The 26783-nt window shown below is 46.0% G+C and overlaps 1 protein-coding gene across 5 annotated transcripts in view; it reads left to right on the top strand.

Moving 5' to 3' along the window:
* SPECC1 (sperm antigen with calponin homology and coiled-coil domains 1) overlaps positions 1-26783 on the top strand; it is a 245347-nt gene that overhangs the window by 133237 nt on the left and 85327 nt on the right. For all 5 annotated transcript variants that reach the window (XM_049702411.1, XM_049702412.1, XM_033422807.2 and 2 more), the window contains one exon: positions 19441-21017. In XM_049702411.1, the coding sequence (XP_049558368.1) occupies positions 19441-21017 (1577 nt within the window). The remainder of the gene's footprint in view (positions 1-19440; positions 21018-26783) is intronic.

Here is a 26783-nt window from a genome sequence, read left to right as displayed (position 1 = left end):
CATTGAACACCAGGATTTCTAGCAGGGAACAAGGAGCAGATGGAGAAGACAGAGAGGGACTTCCCTGGCGGTCCAGTGGTCAGGACTCCCCGCTCTCACTGCCGAGGGCCCAGGTGCCATCCCTGGTCGGGAAACTTAAGATCCCACCAGCTGCGTGGCCCAGCCAAAAAATAAAAAATGAAATTAAATCATCAGTAAAAGGGGGAAGACATAAATAAGTAAAGGGAGAAGACCTGAGCCGAAGAAAACTTTAGACGTCAGAGGAAGAGGGCTCGCAGAATTCTGGAAAAAGACATAACTTGGTGGCTAGACTGCAGAAATGAAGATAGGAATCCTGGCAGCTTCTCCACAGGAGGACATGCAGCTTTGAGGGGCGTGGGGATGGGGCCAGGTGCCCCTGCCCTGGGAGCGAGGGTCACATCCGTAGGGACGAGTGACTCTGAAGGTCTTCGCGGCTTCCGTGCCAGCCCTGCGGGCCTGGGTGCTTCCCTGCAGCCACAGCAGCTGGTTTCGGTTCCTTGAGGAAGAAAACTCAGCTCGTGGAGGCCATTGAGTGGTTGTGGACTTGTCCCGAGGGCTGGCGAGCGAGGCTCGGGGATGCTGCAGCCAGGAGCAGCGCGCAGAACCGCAGGCAAGGTCGGCTCCAGCTGGACACGCCACTGCGTGTGCAGGAGCGTGGCCAGTGTGCCTGGCCCCAGACACGCTAACACCGGGGCCACAGCCAGCGCCTGAGCCACCGCCTGCCGGGACCTGGGGGTGTTGCTGCAGCCACCATGCCTGCCAGCGAGCACCCCTGTCTTGCCGTCGCCGTGCAGCGGGAATTCCGGAGTCAGAGTCCAGGGCAGGCGCACATGATGTCAGGACAAGGGGCCTCCCTGGCTGCAAGGGGAGGCGGGGCGGCAGCTGGGAAAGCAAGCGGGTGACGTTCTCAGCTTATTTGATGGGAGGTGGACCCTGCCCTCTCCCGGGACTCACAGAGTGTGAAGTCCCCAAGCACAGGAAAGAAAGGGTGCCGGATGCAGCTCCCCCTGCCAAGATGAATCAGTCCAATGAATCAGGGCAGGAGAAGGGTATTTTTAGACATGAAGGACTTATGTTCCCTACTTGAGCAAATGTTTAGACGTCCAATGAGATGTTGGTGATTGGATCAGTAGAAATGGGGCGGGGGTGAAGAATTCAGGAAACACTGCACACAAGTGGAGGATGCTAATGCGGCTGAAAATGTGAAGTAGGATTCTTGAAAGGAGGGATTGCCTTCTCAGGGAAAATCTAGGGAATAGCCCAGAACTGAGAACTCTTGCCTACCTCAGCAAGACCCAGGCTTGCGGCTGGGGGCATTCAAGACGCTCAGATGTAAAACTACTGTGAAAGTGATCTCGTCTTTGTTGGCAAGGGACTGGGGGGCATCGTTATTTAATTTTGATGAACGTGTGGCTAGGACTGTTAGGAACGCCTGGTAACCACAAACAGAATAGAAAAGCTAGTTTTCCCCAAATAACAGGGATTGAGGGTGACCATGAGGGGTAGGCAGGCCACAGAGGAATGGGGAGAAACAGTACCAAATCAGCCAAAGTGGGGAGAGGAAAGATGGTGAACCAGGAGTTAATACACAGTAAACAAAATGAAGTGGAAACAATAAAGCCAAAGAAACAGCCTCACAATAAGTATTCTTAAGCCAAGTTCACCCATGAAAAACAGAGGTAGCAATATTAGTGTCAGACAAAGTAGAGTGAAGAACAAAAGCATTGAACAGCACAGAGAGATATATACTGATAAAAACCAAAAGTACGTGACCATCTTTAATCTTTAAGTAACTACGCAGAACAAAAACTGGGAATAGAAGAAGAATTGAATTAAAAAAAAAAAACACATGTTATGCCAGGAGATGTTAATTATGTGTCTTTTCTAATTTGACGGGCCAGGGAAACTAGGTTGCCAACTTGGGATGCCCACAGGGACCAGTTGGGCAGCGTGAATATGTGAATTCCTGGTGTAAAACAGCACAGATGACAGGATTGCACGATGAACTGGAGGATGCATGCCTTGCCTAAGGGCATTGAGATTCATACATTTTAAAGCACTTTGCCAGCTAAAGAAAACATATCTGTATCTTGCAGGCTGCCAGTTTTCAACCTCTGAAACAAATTAAAAAAGCAAAGTAGGGCTTCCCTGATGGTGCAGTGGTTAAGAACCCGCCTGCCAATGCAGGGGAACGGGTTCGAGCCCTGGCCCGGGAAGATCCCACATGCCACGGAGCAACTAAGCCCGTGCGCCACAACTACTGAGCCTGCGCTCTAGAGCCTGCGAGCCACAACCACTGAGCCCACGTGCCACAACTACTGAAGCCCTCGCACCTAGAGCCCGTGTTCCGCAACAAGAGAAGCCATGACAATGAGAACCCGCGCACCGCAACGAAGAGTAGCCCCCGCTCGCCGCAACTAGAGAAAGCCCGTGCGCAGCAATGAAGACCTAACGCGGCCAAAAATAAATAACTACGTGAATAAATAAAACAAACAAAACGAAAAAGCAAAGTATACAGATTATAAATAGCACACTCAGCAAATTTATATGTTCTTCCTCTGGACCTTAGGATTGTTGACAGAAGTTGATTGTGTGCTTTGTCACAGAAGACAAAAAGTAAAATATAAACATTGTGATTGTATTTGCAATATGTCATCTTAATCCAATGAAATTAGTGGTAAAAAAAAAAGATGATTATTGAAAACACTGCTTTGGAATTCAGAGACACTTTTAAAATAATCTCTGCACCAAAAGAAAGTCAAAACAGAAACTACAAATCACCTAGAAATAAACGGAGGGAGGAGAGTTTTCTAGCAAAATTCATGGAATAGAACTAAAGCCATACTCAGAGGAAAATGTATGATCATAGACGCATATACTAGTATATAAGAAAAGAAAGACTGAAAATATATGGGTGAAATATTCAACTTATGAAACAGAAAAAAAATAAAAGACAGAGAAGTAAGTTAATAATGATAAAAGCTGAAACGAATGAAATAGAAAACATAAAATGGTAAAGAAGATAAATAAGGCCAAAGACTAGTTCTTTGAAAGGCAAATAATGGAAGTTACCTCTGATTTAAAAAAAAGAGGAAAAATATTAAAAATGAGTAAGGATCTATTGTTATAGTAAGAAAGAAATGAAAAATGGAGCCCACATTTGAAAAACTGAAGGACATGGATGAATTTCCCTCAAAATATAAATTCACAAAACTGTTCCTAGAAAAAACAGAAAACTTGAAGTTATTATCACTAGCGTTTAACATTGTTCTGGTGTTAATGCTATTAAGCAAAAACGTCTCTTGGTTTAAATATTGAAAAGAAAAAACAAATTAGACCCAAGAATAAGGGAATTTGATTGTAAGAACAATAGCTTTATTTTCTCTACTAGCAGGAACTGGTTAACCCTGGAAATTAAAAAAAAAAAAAGAAAATCACGGGTGCCATAAAATATCTAGGATTAATTTTAACTGTTATAGAACATAAGGTGGAAAATATTAAACCTCACTGTGGTTCATAAAACAAGACTTGAAATGATACAGAAACTGTACTTCTCAATTAATATGCCTGGATATGAGACTAATTTCTCCCCAGAATTATTTCTTAGGAAAAAAGGAAGTTCCTTACATTCAGACCTCACAAAATGTCACTTTTAACTGAGCATGTCCTTAATTACTTTATTCTGAATAACAAAGTAATATTTGGGGAAGACAGACTAAAATAACCTGACTCTGATTTAATTTTAGAGTTTTAATTATAGAGTTGGTTTAGAAAAAGGGAGGCACATTTAAAACAAACTTAGTACTTATGCCATGAGGTATGATCTCAGAGTTACAAGCATCATAGGTTGTTGGCGTGAGGCTTTGAAAGATGACATGACAGTACAGTAGGTGGTTAGGTCGTAGAGTTCTGAAATATATATTCCCATGGGAAGAACTGTTTTTTAAAGAATCAACCTGATACCATGCAAATATGTATTTGTGACTTGGTATAAAATTTTCAGTGACAGCATGGTACTGTCGCTGGACTCAAAAAGCACAGAATCTCAAACAGCTTCAGCGGTTCTCTTGTAAATTGGAATAGATGGTTTAAAAGTAGCTCTAGGGCTTCCCTGGTGGCGCAGTGGTTGAGAGTCCGCCTGCCGATGCAGGGGACATGGGTTCGTGCCCCGGTCCAGGAAGATCCCACATGCCACGGAGCGGCTGGGCCCGTGAGCCATGGCGGCTGAGCCTGCGCGTCCGGAGCCTGTGCTCTGCAACGGGAGAGGCCACGACAGTGAGAGGCCCGCGTACCGCAAAAAAAAAAAAGTAGCTCTAGTGGTGATGGAGACTGTGATGTAGGACATAGCTTGTGACAGATCTGGACATTTTCTTGAAATGTGAGTATGGGATCAATATTTCTGAACGAATATATTTTATATAATGTGATTTTAAATATGTACATACAAACAGAAATTTAATGTATTTATATATTATGTAATACAGTAAGGCATTATATATAATCATAATATATATTAACACATAGAAATATATAATTAAAGTACATATTTTGTAGGGAAATATGGAATACCCATTATATGTTAAATATATAATATATAAATTAAAGATAGGGATTTGACCCCTTTGTCTGCAGCAGTGAAACCTTTCTCAGGTTGGTCAAGAAGCTTGTATTTTGTTTTGTGTTTTTTGCTCTTTGGGAGATGGGTATCACCTTAGATTCAGAGTCACTCTATCTTAGGATTACGTTTGGCTACAAGTGACAATCCCCCTCCCCCAAATGATAGAGGTTGACACCAGACCCAAGTTTATTTCTCACGTGAAAGTCTAGGTACGTGGTCCACGCCGGCATGGGGCTTGATGTTCCGGGCCTGGGCTCCCGGTGACTTCCAGCTCCACCGTGTGAGACCCTGACTTCGTGGTCCCAAACGTGGCATTTGTACTTCAGGCTTAAGGATGGAGGAAAGGGGTGTTAAGGAGACCTTGCAGAAAATGCTTCATCCAGTTGGCCAGAACCTAGTCACCCAGCTATACCCAGCTGCAAAGAGGCTGGAAAATGTCCTCGTTCTGAAACCATGTGCCCAGTGAAAAGTCAAGTTACTGAGGAGGAAAAGGGAAGGAATCCTGGGCTACAGCCAATCTCTGCTTACAGATATGTAACAATCGGGGGAAATATTGCAGGATACCCTGTGTCTGTGATGTCCGCCTAGAAACAAATAAGGAAAAACTAAATGCCAGAGTGGGTGGTGGTCCAGGTCAACTGGCAACAGTATGACAAGCAACTAAATGGCAAAAAGGAAAGAAAAGAAAAAACAAAGATAGTGAACATCAGTGGTGATCAGAGAAGTGGAAGTCAAACACAACCATTTTTCGCCCATCAAAAAGAGTAATAACTTCCCGGGCTGGTCAGAGACTCGAGAAACAGTTACTCCCCGATGTCCTGGTGGCAGCATGAGTGATTGCAGTCTTTTTGGAAGGCAATCTGGCAGTAGCTGTTGAGATTGAAAATACACGTTTCTATTGACAAAGCAGTTCCGTTTGGGGGATTCTGTCCTCTAGAAATAAAAGCACCAGTACTTAAGCATGCAGTGAAGGTAGAAAAAGTTTGTCAATTGCAGTACTTTTTTTGTAATGGCCCAAATCTGGGAACAGTCTGAATGTTCCTTGGTAGGAACTGGCTGAATAAATTGCAGGACATTATTCTTAGGAAGTATTGTATTATTAAAGAAGCAGCGAGATCTATTCCCACTGTCTTGGAAGGTTGTAAATGCAGTGTATTCTAACGTGATGAAACTGAATTCACAAAGGAGCGTTTGTAGCTTTATGCCGTGTATGCAGATGTCATGATCCCAAACCAAAGACTAAGCCCTTTTGTCTCAACGTGGAAGAGCGCGTTCTTCCCATGTCTCATAGTTCTTATTGATGGCTCGGGAAGGTAGGGGATTTTGATTATTTCAGTTTTGTTATCTCTGTGTGGCTTCACTCCTTGGCATGTAGTGAAGACGTGGGACCAGCTTGTCCAGGAAAGTGCAGACCACAGAGAGTCGTGTGCTTAGCAGAGTGGACTTTACAGGTGTCTTCACTGTGCCTGGGGGACTAGCAGATCGCCAGTAGCGTGGACGTTGGCTTCATGTCTGGACGGCTCAGTGAGCGGTTGCTGGTTTTATGAGATGCAGCTCTGTCTTGTCCACCTGTGGAGGTGCTCCGACCACTAGATATGACAGAAGTGATGCTGTGTGACCACCGGGGCTGGCCGGGTTACGACAGGCCCGGCAGCTGCCCTTGTTTGCAGAAACAGGGACGCTAGGAGCCCTGAGCCCACCTTGCCGGGAGCTCCCACCTGCCGGCCGTGCGGGCAAGCCAGCCCAGCCCCTCCCACATTTCCTGACCTGCAGAACCATGAGCGAAATAAAATGGTTGTTTAAAGCGTTGAGGTTATGGGGAAACTAGTCCTGAAACAGCAGTAACTGAGACATGCAGGGTTGGTAGATAGCAGTGTGACTGTGACGATGTTCATACACTCAGGGTAGAGGAGCCTTCACGGGGCTGATCCCAGCTGCGTGTTGCACGCAAATAAACCATGCCATAAACAAGATAGGTTTGCCTAGTTATAATAAGTACTCTTAAAATTTGGTATCCCTCTTGGCCTTTTTACATATAATGTTTTATTTTTAAATATTACATGTATGTATTATATATTGTAATTGTATATATGTTATATATATATTATATATATGCATTACATACACTAAAAATATGGCAAACAGTATACATTTTAAAAAATTTTTATTGAAGTATAGTTGATTTACGATGTTATATATATAATACATATATAATATATATTATAATTATAATACATATAAGTATGTATTAGATATTGTAATTGTATATATGTAATATATATATTATATATGCATTACATACACTAAAAGTATGGCAAACAGTATACGTTTAAAAAAAATTTTATTGAAGTATAGTTGATTTACGATGTACTAATTTCTGCTGTACAGCAAATTGACTTATATAAATATATATATATTCTTTTTCATTATGGTTTATCCCAGGATATTGAATATACTTCTCTGTGCTCTACAGTAGGACCTTGTTGTCTCTCCATCCTATATATAATAGTTTGCCTCTGCTAATCCCAAATTCCCAATCCATCCCTCCCCCACGCCCCTCTTGGCAACCACAAGTTTGTTCTCTCTGTCTGAGTCTGTTTTGTAGATAAGTTCATTTGTGTCATATTTTAGATTCCACATATAAGTGATGTCATATGGTATTTGCCTTTCTCTTTCTGATTCACTTCGCTTAGTATGATAATCTCTACTTGCCTCCATGTTGCTGCAAATGGCATTATTTCATTCTTTTTTATGGCTGAGTAATATTCCAGTGTGTGTGTGTATAATATACATATATATATATATATATATACACCCACACACCACATCTTCTTTATCCATTCATCTGTCGATTGATTTTTAATTGTTGCCTAATATCCCGTGCTGGGGTCTGAAGCCTTATTTGTTTCTTCGTTTTGAACTGGAGTACTATGCCATTTTCTCTATGCTGTATTCCCATACTGGCGTACTATACCAGGAAACTGACTCAGCTTTGCTCAGACCACGTTGTGAACACTTTCTGAAACTTTGATGTTTGTTTCCAGTATCTACTTCCCTCTTCTTTCAGGAATTCTCCTTGGCTAATTCACCATTTCTCCACTTTTAGTAGATCAGCCGATCCCTTGACATCAGTGAGACGAGGATGGTCCAGTCAGACTGAGATGTGAGGAGACATTGTCGGGGCTTCTGGGAGAGACTTAGCGCTCTTCACTGGGTTTGGGGGTGTGCAGATAGATATGAGGCCTCGAGCTGCCAGGGGCATCCTGAGGCCCTGAGGCAGAGCAGCTTACTGATGAAGGGCACCTGTCCGGGAAGGGATGGAGGGAAATGGGCCCTGAGGACATCTTCCTGCTGAGCTGGACCTGACATTGGGCCGCTCCTGGACTTCCAGTTCTGTGAGCCCCAAAACCTCTCTTTTTATTACTGCAAGCTTGACTTGGATTTTCTGTTGCAAAAACTCCTAGTGACCATGTCCGCAGCATTTTTGAGATTCTGGGTGACATTTCGGAGGGACCTTGCTAAATCAGGGGATCTCCAGGCAGTTCATCCGGTGACTGGCCCCGGGTCCTGGGAGGCCTGGCGGGAAGGGTTAGGAATGTCCTGTCTCGAGAATAGAAGACCAGGGGGATGAAAGCTGCCCTCAGATGTTCAGATGTCACGTGGAAAAGGCAGTCCATTTGTTGTTTGTGGTTCCAGATGGTTTCGGAACTGGAACCCACGTGTGCCGTGTTAACGAAGACACCGTCCAGCCGAGTATAAAGAAGGAAGGTCCGACTATTTGAGCTGCTCAGCAGTGGAGGCAGCTAATGCTGGGCCCAACGTGAGAGTTCAGAACAGCAACAGAAGTTGGATGCTGTCGATAACTACTTTTCGTGGAAGATGAGGCTGCATGATTTCTCCTTTTCTTCCAGTTCTGAAATAACAGGATTTTGAGCCTCCTTAGGTCTCAGAAGATGTACTTATTATGTGACCCTCAGGCAAATTGTGAGGCCTCTCAGGCTCTCGTTTTCCTTTTCCATAAGACGAAGATAACAGCACGTTGCCAGCTGACTTTTGTGAGCCTCATAATGTGTATGAAAATGCTGTGAAAACCAAGGCCCTCCACACATGGCAGAAGCTGTTATCACTGCCTACGTTGTGAACTCCAGTTTAAAGCATGTGGACAGCTCCTTCAAGTTCTTTGTTTGTTTTGACCTATGGGTGGTTAAAAAAAAAGAGAGAGGGAAAAAGAAAAGTGATACTAATCAGATAAATAGGGCTCAGCTTGCCCAGGCCGCCTAATTCTCTTGTTTCTCCAGGCGCAAATTCAGGTGAATTTCATATCTTTTAATGGTGGAACTCGGAAGTTTCTTGGGGGTCGCTGTGAGATACAGCCAAGTGTCTCATCTTAAGGAGCCAGAGCTAAATCATGATCCGAGATAGGTCGCTCCCCCCTGCATCAAGCCTCGCAAGGTCCATCTTTTCTGTCTGACCTGAAGGAAGGCTGTGCATGGAGAGGCAGGTCTTTTCATTCACTAGAGCCCCTCCGCCCCCAGATCCCCCTCATTCTTCGCGTTTGGTGTCTGGAGGCCCTGGGGATGCTGGGAGATTCCTGCGTGCAGATGCTGAGCTCTCGGGTTAGGCAATGAGGATGGTATGTGAGGAGGCTCACGTGGCCTGCAGGGCGAAGTCCGGGCCACTTTGGTTTCAAGGGAAACTAGCTGTCCCCGTGCCTCTCAGCCGGCACGTTGGGAGCTGCCCGTCCAGCTCCCGTTTGCATTTTGGCTCTTCCTGGTGATGACAAATCCAGCGGCTGTTCGGGCCGCGTGCAAGAAGCTCTTCTGCAAACACTGCCGCTTTGTCTCCTGCCCCATCTCGCCTTGAACCCGGCACAGAGCGGCCACTGTGTCCTCCCCAGGCCAGAGCCCCTCCTGAGTGTTAGGGGTCTTTTGTTCAGAAGCTCCCCGGTTCTGGAGCACTGTACGTCGTGGCTGCGGTCCAGCGTGAGTGTTTGGGAAGGAGAAGAATGCAGATTTCCGGGTGTTTTGAAACCTCACCCAAGTCGCTGACGAAATGGAGCGTGAGTGAAGTTAATTCTGCGTTCTGGAGAAAGAAAAGTGAGGTGAAGACGAGACAGCCCATTTGTCCTGTTTCAAAAACCAGCTCCGAATGTGGACCCTACTGCTTGCCTTCGGTGAAGGAAGCCAGATGAGCACGTCATTTGGTTCATTTGTGTGCGTGTAGAACTCTTTTGTGTGTTTTCCTCTGTTTGGTTTGCAGAGGGAGTTTCTGTGAACTTTAATATGAGGTATGTGTGAATTTCCAGAAATCGCTGGATTGAGATTCTCCGGAAGGCAGTCCAGCTATGGAAAGGCTTAACTGCCACAGGCAAGGTGCGGCCCGGAGGCGTGATAAGAGACTCCTCACGGCAGTGTTGCTGCCTCAAGCTGTCCTCCTTTATCTCGTTTGTTCTAAGTCCAAAGGATCAGCGCTGCCTATAAAACCAACTGCTGATTACCTGCTTCCACACTGCATCCACAGACGCTCACATTTCTTTTTCTTAAGTCTTATTAACAGAGTGACAGGTTCACAGGTTAAAAAAATGAAATAGGGCAAGACCCTTATTATGAAAATCCAGGCCTGCTGCCTGTCACCTTCTTCTTTTGTGTCCCGCTTCTGAAAGGTAACCATTTCATCATCTTATGCTGCTTAGTTTTTTTTTTAGTAGACTTTTAGAGCAGTTTTAGGTTCACAGCAAAACTGAGCAGAAAGTACAGAGATTTCCCATAATCCCCCTGCTCCCACCCACACACGGCCTCGCCCACCAGCAGCGTCCCGCACCAGAGCGGTGGGTCTGTTAACAGTCGATGGGCCTACATGTCATCATCACCCAGAGTCTGTAGTTTGCACCAGGGCTCATTCTTGGTGTTTGTACATTATATGGGTTTAGACAAATGTATAACGGCATATATCCATCATCTAAGTATTTTACGGAAGAGCTTCACTGCCCATAAAATACTTCACACTCTGTCTGTTCATCCCCGCCCCCCTTAAAAGCCTGGCAATCACTGATCTCTTTTCCTGTCTCCATAGTTTTGCCTTTTCCAGAATGTCATGTTGTTGGAATCGTACAGAATGTAGCCTTTTTCAAATTGGCCTCTTTCACTTAGTCATATGCATTGAAGGTTCTTCTGTGTCTTTTCATGGCTTGATAGCTCATTTCTTTTTAGCACTGATTAATATTCCATTGGCTGATGTACCACAGTTTATCCATTCCCCCACCGAAGGACATCTTGGTTGCTTCCAAGTTTTGGCAACTGTGACGAAAGCTGCTATCGATATCCATGTGCAGGTTTTTGTGCGGACATAAATGTTCAGCTCATTTGGGTAAATACCAAGGAGTGCAGTTGCTGGACTGCACAGCAAGAGTATATTTGGTTTTGTAAGAAACCACCACTCTGTCTTCCCGAGTGGCTGTACCACTTTGTGTGCCCACCAGCAAGGTATGCGTTCCTGTTGGTCCACATCTTCACCAGCATTTGGTGTCAGTGTTTGGGGTTTTAGCGATTCTAATAGGTGTGCAGTGGTATCTCACTGTTGTTTTAATTTGCAATTCCCTAATGACATACGACACTGAGCATCTTTTCATATGCTTACTTGCCATCTGTATATCTTGCTTGGTGTCTGTTCACATATTTTGCCCATTAATTAGATCGTTCATTTTCCTATTGTTGAGTTCTCTGTGTATTTTGGTTAACAGTTCTTGATCAGATACGTCTTTGGCAAATTTTTTCACCCCGTCTGTGGCTTGTCTAATCATTCTCTTGACATTGCTTTTTTTTTTTTTTTTTTTTTGCGGTACACGGGCCTCTCACTGTTGTGGCCTCTCCCGTTGCGGAGCACAGGCTCCGGACGCGCAGGCCCAGCGGCCATGGCTCACAGGCCCAGCCGCTCCGCGGCATGTGGGATCCTGCCGGACCGGGGCACGAACCCGTGTCCCCCGCATCGGCAGGCGGACGGACTCTCAACCACTGCGCCCCCAGGGAAGCCCCGACATTGCTATATTTTAATTTTTCAAGTTTAGACGTTTTGTGGATTCCTGCTGTGATAGATGAGGATTTAACTCATAACATTTCACCTCCTCCCAGTGTCATAATATCATATTTTTGGCTCCTTTCGTGGTTACCTCTTTTATTTTAATAATGTTTCATCTTTTTTTCTTGTTTTGTCAACTGTATTTAGTATCTTGGACTCTCCATTTGTAAGATGAGGATGGGTATTATTGTCTCTACCCCTTTCTGCCAGCTCTCTCCACCTTGTCTTTACCTCCCAATTTCTTTCATCTGTACTTTAACTTTTTTTGCTAACAAGGATGATACTATCCAAATGTTCTATAAAATAGTCTTTCCTACTTTGGGTCTTTCCTACTTGGTGTCAATTTAAGTAGTATTAATGTTTTTATGACTACATAGATAGTCTTCCTTGCAGAGTGAAGTCATGTGCTATGATTTTGTTACCTTTCTTATGTGGCTTCTTGTTTTTATGAGGTTTCTGTTTTCTTCACCATGTTTATTATACCCTCATTCCCCCCCCCCCTCACCCCCCCCCCCCACCCCCGTACTCATCATCCGATGAGGTGTTCTGTTAAAGAAATTCCCTTCTTAGGCACTTTGTCCTTTCGCCCAGCTTGGGCTTGTTCTCCAGACTTGCTCCATGGTTACCATCTTGGACTTCCCTTGAACGCTTTCCTCTGATAGGGCCATGCTTCCTGGATCACTCCTCCTCTTCTCTGTGATTTGTTTCCTTGTTTTCCTGGAGCACATCCTCAAATGACTTCCTCAGAAAGGGTGTTCACAATTTAATTTTCTGAGACTTTGCGTGTTTCGAAACGTGTGTTCCACCTCTCTGATTGATTTATAGTTAGATTGGGTATAGAATTCTAGGTTGAAAATCAGTTTCCCACAGAACTCTGAAGGCGTTTACTTTGTTGCCTTCTAGCATTCAGTATTGCCTGTACATGATGATGGCCAGTCTCATTCTCAGTTCACACCCCTTCCCTAAACTTTCAGGCATTCTTGGTATTTTGAAACTTTAAAAAATATTTATCTATCTCCATGTAGATCTTTTTGCCTGACACGAATTCTGGGGACTCAACATTCTTCAACTTTGGGGAATTGTGTGTCCGTTCTTTGATTATTTCCTCCACTCCGTTCCCACTGATCTATAGTTCTGGAACTCCTATTAATTGATTATTTGATTGCCTGGATTGGCCCTCTGTGTTTCTCTTTTCTATTTTCATCTTGTTTAGATTCTCTTGTACACATTGAGAGAGTTCCTTGATTTTGCATTCCATTCCTTTCATTGAATCTTTTAATTTGAAAAACATATTTAAATATGCTGAGAGCTTCTTCTTGTTTTATCTCTGTTCCTTTTCCATAGCGTCCTGGCCTTGTTTTAGTGGATGTGTGTCACCTTGAATCTCAATGGCAAGACTTTCCCTGAGTGCCTTCTGCCAGTTAGCCTTCTACCTCACCCTCCCTGCACTCCAGGGCCTTTGCCCATTCTGTTCACACTTTCCTAGCCTTCCTTTCTCCCTTTTATCTAGCTTGAGGTATTTTTGTGGTAATTCAATTATGCTTATGAAGTTGTTTGATATTCAGATGTTGCTCAGAGGAGAGGACCGTATGAGAGAAGGGATGTAGAAGTCATCAGTATGTAGCTGACATTTAAAATCATGGCACTGAGTAGCAGCACCAAGAAAATATTTGTAATAAGAGAAGGGAAAAGGCCCAGGACTGAGATCTGAGGAATTCTGGCATGCAGAGAGCGGGGAGGGGGAGGAACCAGACAGGGGGTGGCTGCTGAGGTCAGAGAGAGTAGGTCAGCGTGTGACATCGGAGGCATGTGTCAAAAAGGGAGGTATTGTTCCCGCCCTGCTGAGCGGATTGGAAACGCCCATTGCAGTGGAGGTCACTGATGAACTGGCATTTGGTTGAGTAATGGGAGTGGGCAGAGGAGGGGATATAGGGGGAGACATGAAGGCCACCAGTAAACACAGCTTGGGGCAGGATTCTGCTGGGAGGGGGAGGGGCAGATCAGAGATGAGCTGGAGGAAGATGTGGATTCAGATTCTTTTTTTTATTCTTTTAAAAAATTTTTAATTTTATTGTATAGTTGATTTACAGTGTTGCGTTAGTTTCAGGCATACAACAAAGTGATTTGGTTATACATATATAACTATTCTTTTTCAGATTCTTTTCCATTATAGGTTATTACAGGATATTGAGTATAGTTCCCTGTGCTATACAGTAGGTCTTTGTTATTTACCTGGTTTTTTTTCCTTTTTTTTTTTTTTTGCGGTACGTGGGCCTCTCACTGTTGTGGCCTCTCCCATTGCGGAGCACAGGCTCCGGACGCGCAGGCTCAGCGGCCATGGCTCACGGGCCCAGCCGCTCTGCGGCATGTGAGATCTTCCCGGACCGGGGCACAAACCCGTGTCCCCTGCATCGGCAGGCGGACCCTCAACCACTGCGCCACCAGGGAAGCCCTTTTTTTCTTTTTTAATACATTTATTTATTTATTTTTGGCTGCATTGGGTCTTCGTTGCTGCGTGTGGGCTTTCTCTAGTTTCAGTGAGCGGGGGCTACTCTTCATTGCAGTGCACGGGCTTCTCATTGCGGTGCCTTCTCTTGTTGCAGAGCACGGGCTCTAGGCGCGTGGGCTTCAGTAGTTGTGGCACACGGGCTCAGCAGCTGTGGCACACTGGCTCTAGAGCGCTGGCTGAGTAGTTGTGGCGCACAGGCTTAGTAGCTCCGCGGCATGTGGGATCTTCCTGGACCAGGGCTCGAACCCGTGTTCCCTACATTGGCAGGCGGATTCTTAACCACTGCGCCACCAGGGAAGTCCCTATTTATCTGTTTTATATACAGTGGTGTGTATCTGTTAATCCCAAACTCCTAATTTATCCCTGTCTCCCCTTTTCCGCCTGCTAACCATAAGTTTGTTTTCTATGTCTATGAGTCTGTTTCTGTTTTGTAAAGAAGTTCATTTGTATCATTTTTAAAAGATTCCACATATAAGGGATATCGTATGATATTTCTCTTTCTCTGTCTGGCTTACTTCACTTAGTATGATAATCTCTAGGTCTATCCATGTTGTTTCAAATAGCATTATTTCATTCTTTTTATGACTGAGTAGTATTCCATTGTGTGTGTGTGTGTGTGTGTGTGTGTGTGTGTGTATCTCACATTTTCTTTATCCATTCATTCGTCACTGGACACTTAGGTAGTTTCCATGTCTTGGCTGTTGTAAATAGTGCTGCTGTGAACATAGGGGTGCATGTATCTTTTAAATTAAAGAGAATTCAGTGTGTTTAAATGCCAGTCTGAAGTATCCAGTGGAAAGAGAATGATACCACAAGTCACATGTGTATTGGGGACACTGGCTAGGGCTCAGTGGGGGTGGTAGAGAGCAGAAACACCCAAACAGTGAGTATGGTTGGCTGTGTGCTTAGAGATTATGCATGACCTTGGAGTGACCTTGAAGCCACGGGAAGAGGTTTGACGTTGATGCAGCAGACGAGAGGAAATACCTACAGATTCTGGAACAGAAAAATGAGAGTTTTTTAAGGGTTACTGATCCAGAACATGTCAGAGGTGGGAGAGGCTGGAATCAGGAAGCCCTGTGAGAACGTTTCAGAAATTTCAACGGAACATCCCAAGGACCTGGCCTAGATTCAATACTGAAGGGAAAGGAGAAATATGGAGACTTTTCCAAAACCAGTTAATACGTTTGAGTGACCGACTGGTTGCTTACAAAAAGAAAGGGGGAGGGAAGTTTTAAATATGTTTTCAAGGTTCCTTGAACGGGAGAACCTGAAAAACATTTGGTGCCAGTGTCAAACGTGAATAAAAAGAGTGAAGATTCTCAAAAGTGAGCTGCCGGCCAAGAGCGGAGAGGGACAAGGAGCCCGGGGAAATTAGATTTGACGGTGAAGAAATTATTGGAACTTTCCGAGAAAAAGGTTATGAAGACTTAACAGTAGGGGCTTCCCTGGTGGGGCAGTGGTTGAGAATCCACCTGCCAATGCAGGGAACACGGGTTTGAGCCCTGGTCCGGGAAGATCCCACATGCCGCGGAGCAACTAGGCCTGTGAGCCACAACTATTGAGCCTGCGCGTCCGGAGCCTGTGCTCCGCAACAAGAGAGGCCGCGATAGTGAGAGGCCCGCGCACCGCGATGAAGAGTGGCCCCCGCTTGCCACAATTAGAGAGAGCCCTCGCACAGAAACGAAGACCCAACACAGCCAAAAATAAATTAATTAATTAAAAAAACAAAAAAGTACCAATGCCACCGTGGATGTGAGGATTAAATTAGTCAGTGCTTTAAAAAAAAAAAAACTTAACAGTAAAGACTAACCTAGTAGTTTAGATTTTTAGACACAGAACGAGTGAGTCCCCTTGTGTTTAGGAGGCAGGGCAACAGGCGTGTGACGATGTGAAGCACGTGTATCTCCTGTAGAGCAGGTCCTCGAATCCTTGGTGCCTACACCAGAGGTTAATCACTTACTTCAGAATGCCACCGTTTCCCTCACCCGTGCACGTTAGAACAGCCCCAGTAGCACGTTCTTTAGGTAAGATGAGGAAGTCAGAAAGGGACTGAAAATATTTTATCTTCAGCTCCTGAGAATCACTTCTGAAAACCTGGCCCATGATTGAAATGATCGCGCTATTGTTACTTACAACGTGCTTTTTGTTCTGTGGAAAGATTAATTTTTCCCACCCCCTTCTCTCTCTGTGTGTTGGCATGATAGCATTTTTCCCTCCTCTTTTTTTCTTTATTGCATAAATGTAACTATAAAAAGAAACAGGAAAATTACTCACAGTCCGACCAGCTTAACACTCTCCTGTTGTGTTCTCTGTTCCTTTCCCGTGTGTGTCTCTGTGATACGTAGTTAGTTGCACCTGTGATCAACCACCGTACAATACAGTTTTTCATTTGGCATTGTGAAATGTGACATGTCACACACGGCTTAAAAAATGATCACATTAGGTGGAGCCTGCTTTTACTTTAACTTCTTGCAGTTGGACCACCAGCCTCGGTTAGGAGTAAGCCGTGCTCTGGTGTGAGGAGGGGAAGAAGACGAAAGATTCAGGGCGCCAGCTGAGCCGGGCCCTGTCCATGGACCCAGGCTTCCCGCCACCTTTGCTGTCGCCCCGTCCCGCTGTCCTGTGCGAGGGAGCGTGCCCAGGATGGATGGCTCCGTGGTGAGCCTTCTGAACTCAGTACTTGAAGGAGAACTGAGAAGAGGAACCCTTCTGGTGGATGACATCATAAGCTGGGGGACCGCCCCCCTGCCAGTGACAGTGCCGGGGTGTCTGAGCACAGGTGGGGGAGCGACACCCACCTTAGTTTGGTCTGATGATGAATATTAGCAACCCTCTCAACTTAACCTCGGCTCGTTACAGTTTCTGAAAAGATGTGTCCAGAGGTGGGAAGAGGCTTTCAGAAGATCAGGGGGCAAATTATACTGATCTTCCGGGGATGAAGTGGCAAGAACGGAAAAAGGAGCAGATGTGGTAAAAGTATAGCTGGACTGTGTGCTTCATAATCTACAACTGGATGCATTTCATAATGTACTTTGGTTTGATGTAAGCAAATTCCTAGTGGTTTAGATAAGGCATAAGTAACACCAAGTGGCGAACAGACCAAGATTTGTTGGCAAAAGGAAGGACTGAAGCTGTAGCTGAGAATGATGCCTGGGTTGGTCTACGGTCCTCTGTCATTCTTCCCAAACCAACAAATAGCTGAAAAGGAGCCTTACTTTTAGTGGTGTTATTAGGAATGGAAAACGCCTCTATGACAGTCAGTCCTGGACTCTCAGCTTTGCCTGTTCTGACTGTAATTATGTTGAAACTTTAGTTACCCTCCAGTTTTCATTATGGTCCTTGCCAAGATTACTTCACTCCAGAGGGCTGGTGTTACTAAAATGTTTTATCGCTTAGTGGTTTTAATCTTCATTTTACAAGAATAATTAAATGCATCTTTTCTTCATCACTGTTTAGCGTGATGGCAAGTGAGGCGTCTGGACACCTACATGCACTACATGTGTATTATCATGCTCTTAGCTTTCTGGTAGCTTAATTTGGAAAAGTTAACTTAAAAACCATAACTTTCCAGTGTATGAATATGACAGTTTAGCCTTTATTATGTCAAAGTTTTCAAAGCACTCAGCCGTCAGACACTTAGCAGAGGACGCCACCCGCCTCCACTTCATCCCCTCGGATTCTGGGATGCTGGGAGATGCAGCTGCTCATGTCTCAGTAGCTGTCTTGGCAGTGGGTTCAGAGCTGTTTCACCACAGTGGTTTCTGCTTCTGCCTCAGAAGACGGAGGCCTCTGCCAGCCTGTGGGCGCGTCCCTGCTCCCAACCCTCCCTACACAGCAGAGGCCTCCAACCCACGGTGCAAATGTATAAGTTACTGCGATCGGCTGTGATTCATCAAATGTCTTTTGAGTTTGTAAAAGAGGTCCAGATTTTTCATTTTATACTTTAACCTCCAAGGGGGTTTTATTTCTAGAGCATTTAGGAGATCGATGTCTGGGTTTTCACCCCTAGAATTTTTTTTGACATCGTCTAGAGTAAATAGTATAAGTGAAAATTAAAAATGTAGTATAGATGAAGACTAAAAAATAGCGATGGTGGTATAGGGGAAAATAACAAATAGTTCCGTACCTTACATTTCCCATTATAAGTATTCTAAATCCTGAATCATTTCCATGTTATATAAATCCGTTTGGCATTGAAAACCATACCATAGATGAACATACTGGGCCCTTATCCTGTTGGTTCTTGTTTCTATATGAATATAAATGCACACAGCATTCACACTTAGGTTAAAAATAATAGGTCATTGAATCAGATCAGTGTCTCCTTAGTATTATTTGGGTCTTATGATTTCTTCATCGAATTTGTGCTCAGTCAAAATATGTTAATGATAGGGCTTCCCTGGTGGCGCAGTGGTTGAGAGTCCGCCTGCCGATGCAGGGGACACGGGTTTGTGCTCCGGTCCGGGAAGATCCCACAAGCCGTGGAGCGGCTGGGCCTGTGAGCCATGGCCGCTGAGCCTGCGCGTCCGGAGCCTGTGCTCCGCAACAGAAGAGGCCACAACAGTAAGAAGCCCGCGTACCGCAAAAAAAAAAAAAATGTTAATGATAAAATTTTTTTGAGTGTTTATTTAGGAATTCACAACAATCCTGTATTTTGTTTAGTTGCCAGGACTCTCAGTTCCGATGTGTTCTGTTGCAAGTTACAGAAAACCCAGTTCAGGGTGACTTATGAAGGGTGACTGTTGGTTTGTGTAATTGGAAGGCTAGGGGTAGGGCCAGCCTCAGGGTGACGGGTGCACAGCTCCACAGTCCACTAAGAGCTCGGTTTCCTTCTTTCTACCCTGCATCCTCACCTTCCTCTTGTGATGGTGGTTGCCAGCCATCGCCAGACTTAACACGATTGCTCACCCGTGTCCAGTATGTTTTAGAAACTCGCCCAGGAAACCTCTCCTTGTGTCTCATGGACCTTGACTGGGGGGCTTGTGCCGTGCCTTGAACCAGCAGCCATGGCTGGGGATGGGGTTATGCTGAGTAGCTCAGCTTGTAGTCAGCTCCCCGCTGAAGTACAGGTACAGAAACCCCAGTCAGAGCCGGCTAGTTACTTAGGGGAGGGGGATGGAGGGAGGCAGCAGCCGCCCTGCTCACTGTGCCCTGTAGTTGGAGTTGTTTATACAAGCGCTCGCTGGGTTTCACTGGTTTCTCCTTCTCTCTTCAGGGGCTGTGGCAGCAGCCAAGCGGACAGGCATTCCCACCCCTCGAGAACTCGCGGTAGCTGTCTCGAGAGAGAGAACGCTGCCACGCGGTCCCTCCAACTCCAGGAAAGCGGTATCCAGCCCCACCTCTTCCAGCACGCCCACCCCCACCAAGCACGTGCGGGCCACTCCCACGAGACCCAGGCCGGAGCACGAAGACGCAGAGAAGGCCGCGCTCGAGTCCCAGGTTCGGGAACTCTTGGCAGAAGCCAAAGAGAAAGATGGTGAAATTAACAGGCTCCGAAGTGAACTCAAGAAATGGATGGAGAAGTGGACTCAGAACACCGAAGGGACTGACACTTTGGACCCAAGTGTGGACGGAGCGTCAGTCTTGCCGGGTGACTCGGAGCCTTTGATCAGAGCCCTCGAGGAGAAGAACAAGAACTTCCAGAAAGAGCTCGCTGAGCTTGAGGATGAAAACCGGGCCTTGAAGGAGAAACTGACTTATTTTGAGCATTCCCCAAATTCAGAGGGGGGAGCGAGTCACACGGGGGACAGCAGCTGCCGGACGTCGGTAACTCAGGAGTCCAGCTTCGGGAGCCCAATGGGAAATGAGTTGTCGGGCGAAATGGACGTGTGTAAAAAAGGCCCACACGAAGGTGTGTTGCGGACGTCGGGCTCTTCGAGCAGCGATGTCACCAAGGCTTCCTTGTCCCCGGACGCCTCCGACTTTGAGCACATCCCAGCAGACGCCCCTCCGGGGCCCCTGTCCCCCGCCGGGAGCCTCGTCAAGAGCTCCAGGTGCTTGGCGGCTGGCAGCTCCCCGCACACCGCGAGTGAGCTGTCCCTGGCGTCCCTGACGGAGAAGATCCACAGGATGGAAGAAAACCACCACAGCACTGCCGAGGAGCTGCAGGCCACGTTGCAGGAGCTGTCGGACCAGCAGCAGATGGTGCAGGAATTGACGGCTGAAAACGAGAAGCTGACGGACGAGAAGACGCTCCTGGAAGCGTCCTTTCATCAGCATCGGGAGAGGGCGGAGCAGCTGAGTCAGGAGAACGAGAAGCTGATGACCCTCCTGCAGGAGCGAGTCAAGAGCGGGGAGCTCAGCACCCAGGAAGGAAAAATCCTGGAGCTGGAGCAGAATTGCACGGAGATCCTGGAGCAGGGCCGCTTCGAGCGGGAGAAGCTGCTCAACATGCAGCAGCAGCTGACCTGCCGTCTGAGGAAGGGCGGGGAGGACCGGGGGGCTCTGGAGACGGTCCGGCTCCTGGAGGAGGAGAACGGGGAACGGACCACCTTCCTGGAGCCGGAACGGCGCGACAGCGGGACCATGGCTGAGACCCTGGAGGAGTGTCGGGTTCCCTTGGAAGGGCTCAAGGTAGAGAACGGGTCTCTGAAGGCGCACCTGGAGAATGAGAAGCCGAAAGCCGTAGAGACCAGCCCCCCGGGGCACACGGCCGAGGGCTGTGAGGTTCAGGAAATGTTGACAGTGGCCCGAGCCGAGAAGGAACAGCTGGAACAGTCCTGCGCGGAGCTCAGACAGGAACTGCTGAAGGCACGTGGTGAGGTTAAGCGTGTCTCAAGCCTGCTGTCCAAGGTAAGGGGCGTTCTCTCTGCCAGTGTTTGCTCATCCTTGAAAGCGCAGCCCTCCTCGGCCTTTAGAGGCACACGGCACAGAGAATCAGGCACTCGATTTCATTCATAATCCAGCATTCTAGCCTGAAGATCTGTCAGAGTCCAGACAGACTGGGGATGCAGAAACGAGTCACCCCAGTTTCTGGCTGCAGCAGTTGAATGTGTAGCGGGGATATAGTGAGTCTGATGCAGGGATAAAGATGATGCGGGATTAAAGAGCATCGCAGAGGACAGCCCGGAGTCCAGTGCCCAGAGGAACACCTAGAAAAACGTGGATAAAGGAGGTAGTAGTGCCGGAGGACTTGCTGGAAGAGGTGGCAGTAAGCTGAGTCTTGAAGGAATGAGTGAGAGGCTTCCAGGTCTCTCAGATACCATGCTTTGGGCACCTAGGAACAGAAAATTAAAACCACCCCAAGTTTCCCCACCAAGTAATGCTATAACCACTATTTTGGTGTTTTCTTCCAGATGTGTGTGTGTGTGTGTGTGTGTGTGTGTGTGTCCCACAAGTTAAAACAAACTTTTTTTAGAGTCATCCTGTGTATATTAAGTTTTTAAAAATCTGATGTTTCCTGAGCGTGTTATTAACTATTAACTCTTAGTTAATCATTAACTCTTCATTAACTATTAACTATTTAATAGTTAATAACTATTAACTATTATCATTAACTATTCTTTGAAACATGATGTTGAAGGCCAGATAGTACTCTGTTCTATAAATATTTCCTAAGTACTTTGCTAGTCACCTGTTGTTGAACATTTTTGTTCTTTTCCAGTCTTTCAATAGTGTAAATCATTTTTTATCTCTCTGACTTAGGAAAAATTCCTACTCATTGACTTACTGTGTCAGAGTATGACTGTTTTAAGGACTTTGAATGCATTTGGCCAGATTGGCCGCCAGGAGTGTGACACAGGTGTGCTCCCACCAGCAGAGGGATTCCCTGACCCGTAGCCAACACTTGGTATCAAGTTGTTGGGTCATTCAGATCTGGTTTTCATTTCTTCTTTGACCCTTCCCCTTTTTACTTAGAAAGATCTTCCCCAACCCAGGATCGAATAAATGATCACCACCTTCATTTTTAAAAATAATCCTTTAATCAGTCTGGACCTTTGTTTTGTGGTGAAGATTGCTGGTGATTGTGTGATATTCTTTTTTTTTATTTATAAATTTATTTATTTATTCATTTTTGGCTACATTGTGTCTTCGTTGCTGCGCATGGGCTTTCTCTAGTTGAGGTGAGCGGGGGCTACTCTTTCTTGCAGTGCGCGGGCCTCTCATTGCGGTGGCCTCTCCTGTTGTGGAGCACAGGCTCTAGGCACATGGGCTTCAGCAGTTGTGGCATGCAGGCTCAGTAGTTGTGGCTCACAGGCTCTAGAGCGCAGGCTCAGTAGTTGTGGCACACGGGCGCGGTTGCTCTGCGGCATGTGGGATCTTCCTGGACCAGGGCTCGAACCCATGTCCCCTGCATTGGCAGGTGGATTCTCAACCACTGTGCCACCAGGGAAGCCCAATTGTGTGATATTCTGCCCACCCACAGAGCAGTGCTGGAAAAGTGTAGACAGGTGGCTTCCAATTTCCTGTTTTCTCTAAGCTCTGGGTCTGTGATTTAGGGGTCCCTTTGTGAGAGAGCTTGAAAACATCTTCCCACCTTATTTCAGAGGCTGTCACTCTTTTAAGAAACAAATTTGCCCTGAACCCCCAGGGGGATTTCTCTTTCCTGCTTTATCTGCCTTAAGAATTGTCACTGATTGACAGTTGAGCCTGATTCTGGCATTGGGCCGATCTGAGTGGTGGGCAGTGTTAGAAGTTTTTATCATTGTGTTCTGAATTCACAGCATTTTATTGAAAGTGTGGAAGCGGTACCCTTGGCAGGTACTAGCCAGGTGCCCATGTGAACTGTCGGTTGGTAGTTTGTAGCTTTACATTGAGATTTCGTGTCTGGAATAATCCCCCCTCTGTTACTCTGTTGCAAAATGTTTGATCTCCCAGGCAACTTTCTTGAAGTCCTCCCTCAGTCCTTCATTTGTCTCTTTGTTATTTCCATTGGCATTACATTAAATACGTGCATCAGCGAGAAATAATTTGGCATCTTAAGACAATAGCTTATTTTTCTGATCAAAAAGTTGTATATTCATCACAGAAGGTTTAGAAAATACAGAAAAGTTTTAAGAAGAAAATAAATATTACCTTTAATCTCACTACTTGGAGGAAAAAAATGCCATTTTTACTCTTTGTCTTTTCAGACATTTTCCTAGGTTAAGCACATTTTGACATGCATACAAACTTGAACTGGCATAATTACAATATTTAATCTTCCAATTCAGGGGAACAGAGTATGTCACTCCACATTCTGTGAACACAAAGACCCAGTTGGATTAGTTTATCAATTCTCCTATTAATCTGTTTCTGATTAATTTGTTTCTACTTTTATCTTTATCAGTTCTTTCATCCTGCCTTTTGTATATTTCTTTGGTTTCTTCTTAGTTTCTTGAGTAGAATTCTTTGTTCATTTAAGTTTATCCTTTCTTGGTTGATAGTATAAGTATTTAAAGCTATGAATTTGCCCCTTATTATAGCTTTGGCTAAATGAAGACAGTAAAGTCTAGAATTTTCTAGGATAAATGGAGTCTATTTTGGAGAGAAAGAAAAAGCATTTTTTAATATATATGCTTTAAATCAAGCTGTTTATTATATTATTTGTATATTCCATATCTTTATTAATTGCTTGCTGATTAGAATGATCACATACTTGACAGTAGGATGAAAAAGGTCCTAGCTAGTATTTTGACATGAGTTGGAGGTAAAAGGTGTGAGGCATGATGTCACAGATTGAGATCTTAGGTCTGTGATTTTGTGCTTGTACACAGAGAAGTTGTAACTTCTAATCTTTATGCCCTTTTCTGTTACGTAGGAAAGTAAAACCCAGATCTCCTAGCCTAATAGCTTATTGTAGCCCCACCGAAGTATATCAACTGACCCACCAGCAACCATGAATTTAGGTGGTAAGACGTAGGGATTCTTGCCCAAAGGAAACCAGAGCACTTTTAGCACAAAACTCTAATGAGGATATAAATGCTGGACCAGCTAGAACGCTTGGGTCCTCCTGACTCAGCTGATGGTTAATTTGGTGACCATGGGCCCCTTCCAAGTGTACAGTAGAAGCGTGATGGTAGAGGGATCCTGGCCTTGTTCCTGATTTAAAGGGAGTGCTTTCAGCATTTCATCATGAAGGATGTCCATGGTAGGCATTGGCTATATACCTTTTATTGAGTTATGCAGGTATTTTGCAAAGAATTAGTGTTTTAACTTCATTGCTTGTTTTTAAAAAAAGGATGGGGATTGAATTTTTCTATATTTGCTGTAGACCTTAGACATCTGTAAGATCTATGCAGTAGATCTTGTACATCTACTAAAATCTTATAGTTTTTATATAATCATAATGAGTTTTCTCCTTTAATGTGCGAATGAGGTAGATTAGGGTAACAGACTTTCTAAGGCAGTCTGATGTTAAGCCACTTTTGCATTCCTGGGTAAATTCTAAGTCTCCAGTTCTCAACTGCTTCACTGGACACTTTGCATAGAACTTGCAAACGTAACCTCCTTAAGCAGATGCCAGGGTGGCTGTCCTCTTTGTCACCAAGCAGACTGCGTGGTGCTGAACAGCTCTTGCCCTTGAGCCCTGCATCCGTCCACCTAGTTCTTGGCAGAAGGTGAATATTACGAGAAAAGAACAAAATAACCTATTTACAGAGAGGAAAGGCAATGCCAAACCATCCTGTGACCTTTTAGATTTAGTAAATCTGTAGAAGTCTCCAGTTTAGATAAGTTACTTAAGTGACTCAGATACTGTTAGAAGAGCCTCGGAAAGGCGTTATAAAGTACTTTTTTCTGGCACGGGGCGAAGGGGTGGGGTGCGTGTGTGTCAGTTCCTCATACAGGGAGTGGACAGTTGGCGGGTGTGTTTGCTAATGGTGTGAATGTTTTGTAGGCTTTCTCTTCCTCTCATTTCTTTGTCTTCAGCTAATGTCTTCATTCTTTGAGCTTCTGTGACACCCATTATATAACTTTGCTGCCAGCCTTCTGTGTGAGTGTGTAACCTACCTCTGCACAGCTTTGAGGGAGGGGCTGATTTCCACAGAATCCTGAGGTCTCGGCCTCCTGCGATCGCACACGTGCCTGCCCCAGCCAGCCAGGGGCGTGGAGTTGGACCACATCATTGTTTCCAGACTATAATGCAACCCAGGTTTATATTTTTTTGACTTTCAAGTTTTCATTCATTTGGGATCTTGATGTCAAGCCAGGGAATTTATAAGGCTTGGAACCTAGACGTTTTCAGAGAAAACACTGATGTTTTTCCCCTCCTGAGGTTGAAAGCTTATAGGTGGTATCCTTTGAAATTCAGTTCTTTCTGCAAAAACTCAGGTGTTTTGTCCCGAGGAGTAAGGGGATCGTAAAGAAACACTTGCTGTGAATGGTCGGGGAAAACTAGAGGTGACATGATGATCGTGCGACCAGCGTTGGTCACCAAGGCAGAATAATTAGGGTAGCTACTGGCCACAAACGGCAAAAGCAGAATTCGAGAGGACGGCGTGGCCAACTGGATGATCCTGTCTCCGTGACTGAGAATAGGACCCTGCCAGGACTGGAGGGACCTGGACCCTGCCTTAAATAGCAGGTGATCCGTGAGGATACCCAGGTGACGCTTTGGACCGTGAGAAACAGACCCCTGGTGTCGGTGCCGGAGCCGGCAGATGCGCACTGCACTCCGTAACCCAGAGCCTGGGGTCCAGGCGGGGTAACGTCACGGCTCCAGGCAGGCGGCTCCGTGACCCTCTCAGCCCTTCTGCCTGGGGTGCAGGTGAGCGGGACCTCTTCAGCGTCTGGTCTCCACGGTCCCTGCAGGCAGGAGGCTCTCAGTCCCGTGGGAAGAACTTTCCCTGGGAGCCCCTCAGCAGCCCTCCCTTTATACCTGGTCAGAACTGGGTCACACACCCTCCCTTGGTCACCTTCCCTGAAATCACAGGATCACAGCCTGATTCCTGAATAAATGGGCGTTCTAAGTAAGAAAAGAAGGGGGAGTGGCCCCTGGGTAGGTGAGCCGTTGCCACAGCCAGCAGGACTCCGCGTGGTCACTTCCCCACCCGTCTGCTTGTCTGCTTCCCCCTCCAGCCTTGGCCCCTTCACTGCCCTCCCCCCACCCCCATCCCTGCCGGGCGCAGTTCTCGCCCTCAGGTGTGGCTGCCCCCTTCCTCCCCCTGCAGGTCCTGTCTTAAGCTTTAGGTCTCAACTGCAGCGTCCCTTCTTTAGGGAGACCCTCAGCTCTGGGGGGCTGTGGGCTTGTGGACCGAGGTGATCATGTCCCGAATGAGACGGGGCCTCTTGCCCGCCCCGGGCACCTCGGTGGTGCTGAGTTGGGCCTGAGCGCCATTCTCTTCTTTAACTTGACCGCAGGGCTGGTCTCTGAAGCCTCTGGCCACCCCAGCGCTCACCTCCCCGGTGAGATCTTGGGAAACACCTCGGGGAGCATCACAGCCCTGGCTTCGGAAGGTCTCCTCGAGGGTTCCCCGGTGAAATACAGATTTTTTACCCTCTTCCTTGAGTTTTCCGTCGCCATTTTTCTTTTTCCAGAACAAAAGTGCAGACTGAGTTAGCCTGTCTATTCCCTGTCCCGTGCAGAGTAGCACTGTAAAAAAATAGTGCAAACGTAGGCCAGAGTGAATGAGACCCGGC

This window comes from Orcinus orca, chromosome 19, assembly GCF_937001465.1.
Source record: "Orcinus orca chromosome 19, mOrcOrc1.1, whole genome shotgun sequence".
In the NCBI taxonomy this organism is placed as follows: Eukaryota; Metazoa; Chordata; class Mammalia; order Artiodactyla; family Delphinidae; genus Orcinus; species Orcinus orca.
The sequence above is the reverse complement of the archived record's forward strand: the minus strand, read 5'-3'. Positions and strand labels throughout refer to the sequence as shown.